The sequence below is a fragment of the Stegodyphus dumicola genome, chromosome 11 (assembly GCF_044657685.1).
Source record: "Stegodyphus dumicola isolate Sdum_Otavi_A_Nest chromosome 11, ASM4465768v1".
Taxonomy (NCBI): domain Eukaryota; kingdom Metazoa; phylum Arthropoda; class Arachnida; order Araneae; family Eresidae; genus Stegodyphus; species Stegodyphus dumicola.
Window position 1 is genome coordinate 53,915,705 of NC_140778.1, and position 13,487 is coordinate 53,929,191.

At 36.1% G+C, this 13,487-nt stretch overlaps 1 protein-coding gene across 5 annotated transcripts in view; it reads right to left on the reverse strand.

The window, feature by feature from the left end:
* The window catches only part of LOC118183565 (neprilysin-2-like), a 181,608-nt gene that overhangs the window by 126,759 nt on the left and 41,362 nt on the right, over positions 1–13,487 (reverse strand). For all 5 annotated transcript variants that reach the window (XM_085826442.1, XM_085826441.1, XM_085826444.1 and 2 more), the window contains one exon: positions 4,681–4,752. In XM_085826442.1, coding sequence (XP_085682568.1) covers positions 4,681–4,752 — 72 coding nt within the window. The remainder of the gene's footprint in view (positions 1–4,680; positions 4,753–13,487) is intronic.

A 13,487-nucleotide genomic window follows, 5' to 3' on the forward strand; every position in this document is an offset into this window, starting at 1 on the left:
AAACTTCAGATAGCACGAATAGCGTTATGTCGCTACATGTAAGATGATGGGAAGGTACATTGTACACCTCCCGTGGATACAAGGACATCCTACCTTGCCCAGTTGCAAAAATGTTGCAGAACGAAGGCTAAAGGGCTGCATTGATTCACTGAAGAGGAGTGGAAGTTTAGAAGCATACGAAGAACTACTTAGAGAGTGGCTTCAAGGAGATGTTATTGAAGAAGTTAAGAACTCCTGTAACGAAGAAAGTGAACACTACCTCCCTCACAGGGCTGTAGTGAAAGAAAATTCCACTACAAGAGTGAGACCTGTTTTTGATGGATCGGCCAGAGAAAAGAACCTCACCTTCTATGAACAACTGCCTGGAAAAGGGCCCCAATACAGTCGAGCTCATTCCAGCCATCATGAATCGATTTAGATTAAAGACAATAGGCGTTGTTGCGGACATTCGTAGAGCCTTCCTACAAATTGGACTGAGTGTAAGTGATCGACTATATCTAAAGTTTTTATGGTGGAAGGGTGGTGATTCGGCCAAACCTAAAGTTTTCCAGCATAGACGAGTTGTGTTCGGGTTTTCTTGTTCCCCGTATCTTTTGGGAGCAACCATTTGATTTCATTTACAGAATGCTCCTCACCGTTTTGAAAAAACAGCCAATAAGCTGTTGGAATCCTTTTACGTGGATAACTGTGTTATTACTGTGGAAAACCCCGAAGAACTTGAGAAATTTAGGGAGGAATCCAAACTGGTTCTTAACACTGTCAAATTTGAATTTCGAGGGTGGAAGCACAGTTATAATAATCAAGAATCTGAAATCCCTTTGTCGAAAAATGAAAAGAATATTCCAGTTCTAGAGCTTAAGTGGAAAGAATGACGCTTTGACGGTAGATTTACGAGAAAATGTTGAAGACGATACAGCTGTGACCAAGAGAAAAATCCTGTCAGCAGTACATAACATCTTTGATCCCCTTGGCTTTATCTATCCTGTTACTATGGTACCAAAAGTCCATTGCATAGAAGTTGGAGAAGTGGAGACGGGAACTTTCTAAGCTGAAAGAAATAGAAATTCTTCGATGTCTTATCCCGAATTGGGAAGTACGAAGAAGTCTAGCATTGCCTGTATTCTGTGATAATGGTTCTAATTTTTCAGGAGTTGAGAATTTGCTGAAGAAAATTGATTGGGACGTCATTTCCCAATACAGCGGATCTCAAAAGATCATTTGGAAATTTATTCCTCCGTCTGCCCCGTGGTGGGGTGAGTGGTAGGAACGTTTGATAGGTATAATCAAAGGTATTTTACGAAAGGTTCTAGGAAGAAGTTCACTAAATTTAGAAGAAATGAACACCGTTATTTGTGACATTGAAGGTGGGATTAATCTACGACCTTTAACCTACATTTAAGAAGATGTTTATTTAACTCCACTTAACCCTTCTATGTTTTTGCATGATCCCAGATCTTGATGTTCTGGATTCGTCGTCTCTAAATAAAAGACATGTTTACCGACAACGTGAAACAAGATTTACGAAAACGATTTCGTACTGAATATTATGAAATTTACACCAATCATCGAAATCTCCTAAAAATCAGAAACCCTTCCAAATTGGTGATATTGTTCTGGTTTCTAGTGACAACGTCAAAAAACTTGAATGGCCTCTGGCTAGCGTAGTCGAACTCTATCCTTTTGAAGATGGACTAGTTTACCTAGTAAAAATAAAAATGAAAAATGGAGAATTACTCCGCCCAGTGCTTAGGTGTAAGCGTCTTGAAGTGACTGATAAAAGTGACCCTGTTATACTGTAGCAGAACAAGATTCTATTCCCAATGAACCGAAGACTTGAAAATCGTCTTTCAGAGACCGCTTCTGACAAGCCAGTACTAGCTCGAAAGATAACTCCTTGTAAACAAAGAACTCTTAATGACTTTTTTCCAGAGACTGTTCCTGAAAAAAGATCCAGATATGGACGATTAATTAAACCTAGAATTAAGATTTGAGATTCCCTGGTTCGAATCTGAAAGGTTGGAGTATGTTGGTATACGTGATACTTTCGCTCGTGCGCACGTATAACGGATTGAACTAGTAATAAGAAAAGATTACGTGAGTTTTTATCGCACGCTCAATGATTTATGATATATAATCAATGCTCTATTTTCAGTTAGTTTGTTTTTGAATGTTTTAGAAAATGGATGTGTAGTTTTTGATCTCTTGTAATAACCTCTTTGTTATAACTTGTGCACAGATTAAAAAGTTTTAAAAAACTGATCCTGTATGTATTTTTGGATATACCTGAATGAAGAACTCGATGATTCAGGTAAGTTCTGTTTTTCTTACCTACTGTTGGAATGCTTTCCGCATTAATTAATATTGCCTATTGATAGGAGACATAATTGATATAAAATTATACATGTTAAACTATTTTTATTTGGGCATATTAATAGATCAGGCTAAGTTTTTATCAAATAGTGTAGAGCAATCAAGGGAGAAAGATGCCTAAAAGAAGAGATGCCATCATGGAGGAATTTTGAAGGAAAACTGACTTTGAGTTCGTATTAAAAATAATGCATGTAATTTTCCTTCAAATAATATTTCTACAAATTTCTTATCTAAAAAATTCCCATATATGCTAAATTGTTGTGAATTACTTTATTCGAAAATATAATGAATGGACAGAAATTAAAGGTTTACACATTCCGAAATTGAAAAATATTAAATATGTATGTGTATTTATGCATGTGCTTGCGAAAAAGCATGTGTATCTGTCTTTACCAAAATAAGTACTTAAATATTTATTAAATTATTTATAAATGTACTTGGAAATGAAGGATTTATTTATTCATAAACTCCTGTGAAAGTTACTGTGAAGAAATCTAGTTATCAAATATATCTAAGTTTATAATGATTATAAATATTATCTCAGTACGTAATAACCTTAACATTTAATTGTAACCATAAATTGAAATTCTGTTGACAAATGCGTTAATGAAATTGTTTAAGCAAGAATTGTTCGTACTGGAAAGCAATCTGTTAAAAGGTATAGTAAACCAAATTCTATGAGAAGCGTACTTAAGGAAGTAGTACGTAATTAAGAATTATTAGAACATGTATTGCTGAAATTAAGGGTAAAAAAAATCTGATAAGTATTAAAAGAATTATTTCCTTACATTTTACAATAACTCAGTTACATGTTTAAAATAATATTAAAAGAAAAAAGAATCCTTTTTTCCCGTTTAGAGATACTCATAGAATGTTAAGTACATGGAAATGAGCACCAATATTTAATGTAATTTACTATTAGAATAAAAAGGGATTCTAATTTGAAATGGACCGAATAGAGCATTAATTATAAATTGACTTAAATTTTTCGATTGAAAAGATGCCTCAGAAGCTAAAAACATGATTTCATATTTGAGAAAGTATTTCAGGAAGAAGCTCTGTAAATAGAAAGGAAATAATGCGTAATATTAATATTACAATAAACTTCTATCTTAATTTTTGTAATCCTTAACCGAATAAAATCGAAACTACATTAAATATTTTAAGTAGGTAGTCAGTTGTAATTGTAAGGTAGTAAATCTCTATATATGTAAATAAAAATATCATTCTTCTAAATTTATTTCTCCTGATAAAGCAGGAAACGGTCTTTGAATTACCTAATAAAGTAGGTTAAGGATTTTACTTATCCTCTGTTATTTAATTTATTCATTTAATCATCATTATCATTATCATTACCATTACCATTATCAATTATTATTAAACATCATCATCATCATTATCATTATCAATGTTTTAGTGAATCTGTAAAAATTTTATTACCAAAGTTTGAGTGTAAAACGATCGTGATTAGCCAAATCACACCACGTGACTTTACCTACATTCATTTCTGACGGCCTGCAACATTTGACTCCAGTCCTAAAAATGAATTTTCAAGATTATTTCTCGATTTACGCAAATTATGAACGTGGAAACTTTTCCATTAGCTGGTTTACATCACGTGACCAAAAATTGCAAGTTTCAACATTCTGTATACCTAAAAGGCTGTGTAAATAGTTTACGAGTATACTTCTTGTTTTATTCGCAATATAATTTACATGAGTACTCCACGAGAGTCTTTGATTTATGTAAACTTCTAAAGATTTGGCCTTATTACCCACCGGAACACTTTGACCAAATAGGTAAAGCGGCTTATCTGTGAGCTTGACTTTCTTCCTTCTAATTAATAGTCGCTGCGATTTCCACGCATTAACAGAAAACTTCCAATTGGAGCACCAATCCTCAATGTCGAAAATAATATCCTGCAGAATATTGACTGCTCTATTTGGTTGTATAGATCTGACTGCCACCGCTGTATCACCCGCGTATCAAGCCAGTAAAGTATTTCTGTTAAGCTTTTCTAGCAGGAAATCCGCCGCACAAAAAAACATAGAAGACTGGGCCAAGACAGGATCCCTGGGGGACATCAACAATCAGGTGTGACCGTAGTGCGTCTTTCTATTTTCTTAGAACACATTCTGAGTAACATAAGTTACGCAATTTTCAAACACTTTGCAAATGGACATTCGCAAGCTTAAAATGATTTTAAGTACACTGTTCCTGTTTTGAATTGCATAGTTATAATACGAATTCATTACTAATGTTTTCATTTTATGAATTATGCTAAAAAGAATTTCATAAAAAGGCACTTACGTCTTTTGCTTCATCCATAAGCCTCTGAACCTTTATCTTGTGCCTTATCCTGTGATCAGAATTTGAAGACATCTGAGAAAAAATAGAAAGTTTGTTTAGATTTAAGTGAGCTTTATCAGTTCGAAAATATGCATGAGCATTGCTTGGAGAGAGATTAAAAGCATCAAATGCAGCTTGAAGTTATTTATTCAGTAAAAGATATTTAACACTAAAAAATCAAATTACCATATATGAAATCCCTAGTAACTGTAAATTGTAGTACAAGTACTTACATTTCTTTCCTGTTTTGCATAATTTTATGTAAACAAGGATCCATGAATTATTGCTCTTTTGGAAGCAAAATAAAAAATCTGGTTAATTTATTACAGAAAGATTTTAATTTACAAAATTGATTGATGCCTGGGATTTAACTTCTTAAAAAATCAGACCTAAGAGACCCCCCATGTTCGTATCTCTGACACTTTTGAAACTTGTTCGAGAAAAGAATTTAATCACACAAATATTTACGAACTTCACAAATAAATTTTGTTGGGTAGAGGCGAGCGAACGTTTTTTCTTATACGCATGCGTATTAATTATGATGGCGCAGCTGTCTCTTCTACCGACACATCCGTCATTCGAGCTTCGAGCATAGGGAGATGCTGATATGTTATTTGCTGTGTGATGCTCAATATGATTTCCTGTGTGATATTTTTATTCATTATTCATGTAAATAAAGTGTGTTGTCCTACGATAGCTTCTTTACTCTAAATATTGGCCTCTGAACAACAAATGGTAGCAGCTCCGTGGTTTTGTCAAGAAGAATTGGATATAAGAGACCAAGTCGAAACCGAAACTGTCTTAGTGGAAGCTAAGAATGGAGAAGTGGAACGTTCCCGAATTAACTGGAGAGAACTATTTTATTTGGTCATTGAAAATTAAAGCTGCCTTATCACTGAAAAGACTTGACTGGGTAATTTCAACAGTAAAACCAGAAAATTTAGACGAGAAAGATGAAAGATTGTGGAATGAGAAAAACGCTGACGCCGTAGCATATATAAAACTTTCACTATCGGATCAACAGGCGCTTCAGTTCTCCACAGAAGAGAATGCAAAAATTCTTTGGGAAAAAATAAAGTCAACATTTACTGGACAATCCGAAGATCGAAAAATAGATGCTGGTAATTAGTTAAAAAATTTAGAAATGAAGTTGCATGAGTCGGCTAATGATTATATCGCTAGAGCGAGAGGAATAGCAACTAAGTGTCAATCGCTAGGACTAGATGTATCTCCTCGGGAGCTGGTGTTTTACACTGTCCGTGGACTTCGTGGAAATTTTTCTCGAATTAGGGAAATTGTAAAAACTCAGCGTGAAAAAACAATTGACGAAGTACTCGAAATACTCCGTGAGGAAGAGTCCGTTCACAATTCAACGAATGGGAAACGACACGATGGAAACAACGCAGAGGCGTTCATATCAAGAAGGAATAAAAACTATAAGCCAAGAAATTGTTACATTTGCCGACGACCTGGTCACATCGCGAAGGACTGCTATTACAGAAACAAGAATTCAAAATGTAAGTTATCCAAAGGTAACAAGGACAGAAAGAAGTCGCAACCTACGAATGTGAACGTTTCATCTCGTTCTGATGAAAGAGAAAGTGATTTTGCTCTTCAACTTACGCGTGAAAAAAATGATGAATGTGATAAAATTTGGTTGCTGGATAGTGGTGCAACCGGACACATGGCAAAAGACTTCTTTTGGTTTCAGAATATTACACCAGAGGTGAGGGAAATTTACCAGGCAGGTAAACACTCAAAAATATATTCAGAAGGTATTGGTAATGTTAAAGCAAAAGCTATAAATTCAAAGAATTCTAGTTTTAATAATTTAACTATTAGTAATGTTAGTTATATTCCTGATTTAAGAAATAACTTATTGTCACTCACTGCCTTAATGGATAGAGGATGTAAAATTGAATCAAGGAATAATTCTGTATTAGTTTTTAGTAGGTGTAATGAATTACTTTTTAAAGCATTTAAGAATAACGGTAGGCTTGAAGTTAATTTAGAACCATATTATAATTCTGAATCTTGCATTGCTAATGATTGTACTGGTAATAATTATGAACTTTGGCATACTAGATTGTGCCATTTAAATCCAAAATACATGCTTAAAATGAAAGAATACATTGATATTAATGATGTAAATGATTTTAAGTGTGAAACCTGTGACATAAGTAAAATAACTAGAAAAAGTCACCCAAATATTGACATTAATCAGAGTTCAGAAATTTTAGAATTAATTCATTCGGATCTATGTAGCCCTGTTCAAACTGAATCAATTGGTGGGTCTAAATATTTTATGATCTTAGTGGATGATTTTTCTGAAATGTATTTTACTTATTTTCTTAAAAGTAAAAATGAAGTGTTTGACGCATTTTGTAAATTTAAAGCTAAGTATGAAAATTTAACTGGTAAAAGAATTAAACGTTTGAGAACAGACAATGGTTTAGAATTTGTAAATCAACAATTAGATAATTATCTTGCTAATTCAGGTATTTTTCATGAAAAAACAATTCCATATAACAGTGAGAGTAATGGGAAAGCTGAACGGGCAAACAGAGTTCTTTTAGAAAGGGCTGGGACATTACTACATGAGAGTGAGCTTGTAAGGATCTTAAGTTTTACTAACGTTTATTTTATTTTAAATCTTTACTATCACTTCTTAATTTCTACTTCCGGCCAGAATTAAAAGCGTTAACTTATTTATGCAAAATTTGTCTGGCGAACGCCAAGTACTTAAGTTGTGGCTTTTTGCCAAGCAAGAGAGAGGAAGGAGTTATTACAAGCAGGCCGCTTGCCATAGTAGTTTTACTCGGTTGCTGGTTGCCTTCAAGGCCAGAGGTTTAGTCCTCTTGATAATTTTAAACGTATCGAGTTTTAGCAGCTCTCTGTACTACATACGGATTTTTGTTAAATAACGGCCAATCTTAAAGTTAGGCATATTAATCCAAAGTTAGTTTTAGTTAGAGTTTTAGTTAATATTTTTTTTATTCTTACGTTCAGACCACAAGTGGTAAGTCTCTGTATTCCGAAGTACGGAAATTATTGTAAAGAGTGAAAAATAAAGGGTTTTGTATACCCTTCCTGTGTATCTTGTCTACTTCCCACAGTTATTGAACATAGCATTAGTAAGCTCCCTGTTCCGAGTCAGGTCTGTGTATGTTCCCAAAGAAAGTAAGACGGAACATTGAACTTGATAGTGGCGCCCAACGAAGAAGAATAACCATGGCCGAGTTTCAAGAAGAACCTGTGCTGCCTGCAGAAGCGGCTCAGAATCCAGAAATGCCAGCTGCCGCCCTGGAAGGATTTGGTTACATCGTCCAGACCATGCGCGCTTCGATGAAACCAGAAGCAACATTTGATGGAAACTCACCGGTAACCAGTTTTTTTGGAAAAATTGGTCTACCCCGTGCACGAGTTTCAAAAAGTTACCTTAGCTACCAGCGCTTTGAGGGGCCAAGCGCTTAACTGGTTCAAATGTATAGGCAGAAGTCTCTTGGGTCAAGTAGGAAGTCCCACCTATACTTACGAGAATTTCAAGACTGCCCTATTAAAAGCCTTCCCTGTCGTAAGGGATCGTGCGAAATTAGAAACGGAACTTTTCAGCATATATCAGCAAAGAATCAAAAATCTCTCAAACTTTATTTTAAGAAAAATTCACGTCTTCAAACTCTTGTATGGAAACCGTCCGGATCCTAAGATAATTCAAGTGATTTTGCCGAGGTTACTTCCCCAAGTGCAAGACTTTATTAAGGACATTAAGGAATCCGACTACACTGGAAAAATTATTTGAGCTAGCAATCCAGTTTGAAAGTAGGAGAACGGAGGACATTGAAAGAAGACGCCAATATCAACAACGAAACCAATTTGGTGCGCCAAGACCACAGCAAAGTCAAGCACACGGCTACGGAAGCAAAGCGAATCAGTGGGAAGGAAACCCAAGCATTCAAAAACAGCCGGCGAACGTCGACAGTTCAATAGCAATCCAGGAAAAAAGTCTCAAGGCCAGTGGAAAAAGAAGGAAAGCATGGAAATGAAAAATGATTTAAACTAAAACGGATTTCTGCTGACGGGAGGGTGTGGAAATCCGAAGGCCAAGAAAACCCCTCTTCCTTCAAGTTAAATACAGTAATGGTGAAAAATTTGACTCTTCCGAAGATTGAAGTGTTGGTGAATAATATCCCAGCCACCGCACTCCTAGATACAGGCGCGCAGTGTTCCTGTGTGGCAGAAGATTTTTTTAGGAAGTATTTTCGGAAATACCGCATATATAATTCGGATAATACGACAGTGTTAGCGACGCAAGGAGAAAGATGTAAGTGCATAGGTAAATTACCACTATACATCCGTATCAAGGACGAACAAGTAAAGGTTATGTTTTTCATAGTAAAGAATCTGCAAGCACATATTATCTTAGGAATAGATTTTCTTTCAGAGGCACAAGCAACGCTTGATTTTAATGAAGCGTCCCTTAAGCTGACGATGAAAACAGTTCGAGAAGAAAAGGCTGAACCGCCGATGTTAAACCTTGACCACCTGCTTAATGAAGAGCAACGAAGAATCCGACAAGTGGTAAGTGAATTTGCTTCGTTATTTAGTGATATTCCAGGATTTACTCAGGTTACTAACCATAGTATTGACACCGGAGATTCAATGCCAGTTCGCCACAAAGCATACAGGTATGATAAGAATAAGGAAAAAATTATAGAATGGCATATCACCGATATGCTACGTAAAAAGATCATAATGCCCATCTCAAGTAGTTATGCTAGCCCGGTGGTTTTATGTAAGAAAAATAATGACTATCCATTGACACATCCAAAAAGGTGGAGATTCGCGATTGACTACCGTAAATTAAACTCCATAACTAAATATCTGGTATATCCGTTACCTATTATTGAAGAAATTCTAAGGAACATAACATCGACCAAATATATGACGACTTTAGACTTAACGACTGGTTATTTTCAAATAGGAATTAGGCCTGAGGACGTGCCTCAGACTGCTTTTATAACCAAGTCTGGCACTTATGCATTTCTGCGTATGCCGTTTGGCCTTTCAGGGGCACCGGCAATATTTCAGCGATGTATGGACATTGTGTTAAGGCCTGTTCTTGGAAAGTATACATTTATCTATTTAGATGATATCATTATTACTAGTGATAATCTCGACCAACATGTACAGTATTTAAGACAGGTGTTTTCTTTATTAAATGAGGCCGGTCTAAATGTTAATGTCGAAAAGTGCAAATTTGCAGCCTCTGAATTAAAATATTTAGGTTACAAAATATCTCAGAAAGGAATCGAGACAGACGAATCAAAAATAATTGCTGTACAAAAGTATCCGACTCCAAACACGGCGAAGAAGCTCTCTTCTTTTCTAGGACTTTGTTCATATTATAGGTCCTTTATAAAAGATTTTGAAGCTATTGCTGAACCATTGTTAAAATTAAAAAGGAAAAAGGCAAGATAATCGTGGACGGCCGAAGCCAATAGTGCGTTCGAAAAATTAAAGCAAGCATTAACGCAAGCCCCTGTGTTGAAATTTCCTGAAAACGATGAGAATTTAGAAATTTCAGCGGATGCTTCGGATTATGCGGTAGGAGCGGTACTTTCACAAAATCAGCAGCCCGTGGCATTTTTTAGCCGAACTTTAAATCAAACACAAAAAAACTATTCCGCGACCGAGAGAGAGGCACTTGCAGTTCTGTTAGCAGTGCAAAAGTTCCGAGTCTATTTTGGAAAGGCGCCAATAACAGTGTATTCTGATCATGCGGCGGTAACTAGATTGTACTCAGGGAAAAACTTATCCCCAAGTTTAATAAGATGGGTACTCAAGCTACAAGAATATAATCTGGTAATCAAGCATACCCCCGGAAAGGAAAATATCGTAGCAGATGCCCTATCCAGAATTAAAATAGAAGAAGGTAATACTGTAAAGGTGGCAATGCTCACAGCATGTACAATAAATTCCCGAGAAACTGTAATAACCGAACTGGGTAAGGATCCTGAGTTTGGAAGCATTTATGAGTATTTAAAGGATCCTGAAAATTTTAGCCACCAAGATATTCTGGCGATAAGAAATAGGGCGGCCCATAACGAACTAATAGATGGTCTGTTATTTTATACAAAAACTACGAATTCCAACAACGAATTTCGACCTGTTATCCCAGCTAGTCTTAGATTTATTATCCTGCAGGAGCTCCATGACAGCCCTTTAGCTTCTCATGCTGGTATTCGAAAACCTATCCAACGCGTACGCGAGGCAGTCTATTTTCCTGAACTGCAAAAGTTAACAAGGGCGTATGTCCAGTCCTGCCCAACATGTCAAGCAGTTAATTATATTAATTTCCGCCCGGCCGGGTTTCTAAATAGTATTAAATCCGAATTTCCAAATGAAATAATTGGCATCGATTTATTGGGCCCTTTCCCAAAATGTCAGTTAAATAAAAGTCGCTATCTCCTTGTTATGGTTGATCATTTTAGTAAGTGGGCCGAAATTGTTCCCTTAAAACGAGCCTCCGCGAAATTAGTTACTGATTCTATTTTGAATAAATATATTTTAAAATACGGGGCGCCCCTAAAAGTTATATCGGATAATGGTTCTCAATTTGTAGGTAATGTATTTGAAGACATGTGCCAAAAACTGGACATACGTCATTTAAAAATGGTCCCGTATCGGCCGCAATCAAATATAGCAGAACGGGTCAATAGAAATATAGTGAAAATTATCCGTAGTTATGTTAAAATTTTTCATAAATGCTGGGATAACTATGTCAATGAATTTGCTTTCGCCCTTAGGACCGCAAAACATGATACAACGGGCAAAACTCCTGCTGAGTTATTTTTAGGCAGAAAGATTATAACGCCGTTAGATAAATTATTTTATGTGCAACAAAGAGCCCCAGAATTTAAAATGGGTGATACAGAAAATATACTGAAATAGCACAGAGAAAACAGAAGCTTTATTATGATTTGAAACGACGGGGAGTAACTTATAAAGTAGGGGATGAAGTGTTAAAAATTAAGCATTCACTTTCTTCAGCACCAGAAGATAAAACTGCCAAATTTTTTCCACGATTTGAAGGATTTGAAGGACTTGTCTATGTCATAGAAAAAATAACTCACGCTGTAGTGGTGTTAAAAGCCAGAAATGGTGAAACGTGCTCCGCAAACATTGATCAAATAAAACCCTACTATGATCGTAATAAAATGCAAATTTTCAAAGATCTTTTGCAGGATCCGGCACGGCAGACACGGCAGGCACATGCTCCAGAGGTGGAACAACGTCAAGCACAAGGACAAGGCATTAGGAGGCAGGAGCAATTGAAAAGAAAGTTTGCCCGTTGGAAAATTGAAGGTAACAAGAAAAAGAAGCCGTTCCACCGTCCAGAAAAGAGAGCTCACGAACACCCCCAGAATGAAGAAGGGAGAAGTAAGACGAATGCAAAGAAAGCCAGGAGAAATAACGGCAACTATAACCCGGCTCCCAAACGGAAGATCGACTCATCGGACAGGACTCTCCGCAGCAAATGTCGCCGAACTGCGGAAGGGCCACTAGCGGCCGAGGAAAAGATACAAGGAAAATTTGAACGGCCAGCAACGAGGTCCAAGCAGGAACGCGAAAGAAGTGTCCCGGTTCCGCCAAGACCAGCTGCCATCAAACGGCCAAGACCACAGGCAGAGGCGAAAAAGAAGGTATTCAAGGCTGACTGAACTGGAGGAAAAAGAAAGCTTCTAGAGGAAGGCACTGAAGGGCGAGCCCGCGCAAGAAGGAGGATAAATCAAACCAGAATCTGCGCTACCTTCCAGGACTGGGCTCAGAAAAGAATGTCCGAATATCACAAAGATAAGTAAAATTTTATGTTACTTTGCAAACTTAAGTTAATCTTTCATTCTTACTGCAAGTGGCAGATTTCAAGAAGTTTTACCTCATGTGAGGTCTACCTTTATCGCCAAAAAGGCGAGAAATGAGTCGTTACCGATTTTGGTATTATGTTTTTCAATTACTCGCGCGTAAAACTAAAGTTGATGTATAATAGGAATGTGTAAATACTTAAATATTGTAAAAGTTATTGTATAAATTTTATTTAAAACATTCTGGCAAGAAAGAAGCTTTAGTCTGAAAGACTTTTCGAAATGTAGTATTTCAATGTAGAAGAATTGGCACTTGCTTGGGAAAGAATAGAAGTTAACAATGTACTACTAATGTATGTTTTAAAATGCGTAAAATTAACGGCATGTTAATATGTTCTTATATACAATGGGAACTGTTATTTTAAATGTTAAGAAATACTATGATATGGTAAAAGTGAAAGTAATGCCAAAAATTTTTTTTTATTCGTGTGACTGTAAAAAGACCAAATTATGGTGAATATGTGTTAAAGGTTGAATGAATGTAGTTAGGCTCTCTGACGCTACACTTCAGAGTTAGCCACTTTCAGAATAGTACCTCAGAGTTTAGAGTTGAAAATAGGGTGTGTTACGAGGTCTTGTCATGTTGAATTTTAACACGTTAGTGTTTTGATTGTAGGAGGCAGTGTTGAACACGTATACATAAACACATTCGTGTTTGGTGTTCTTTTACAACACATGTCAGAGAGCACGGGGAGAGATAATTAAAATAGTCATGAATGAAATAAGAATGTTAAGAGAAATATAAATATGCATGTTACTTGCCATTTCATTGTGTAACATTTCATTAAACTAGTTTTCCTTCCAGATCTCTGGAAGGAACCAGATTTGAATAAAAGCTCCTGTTTA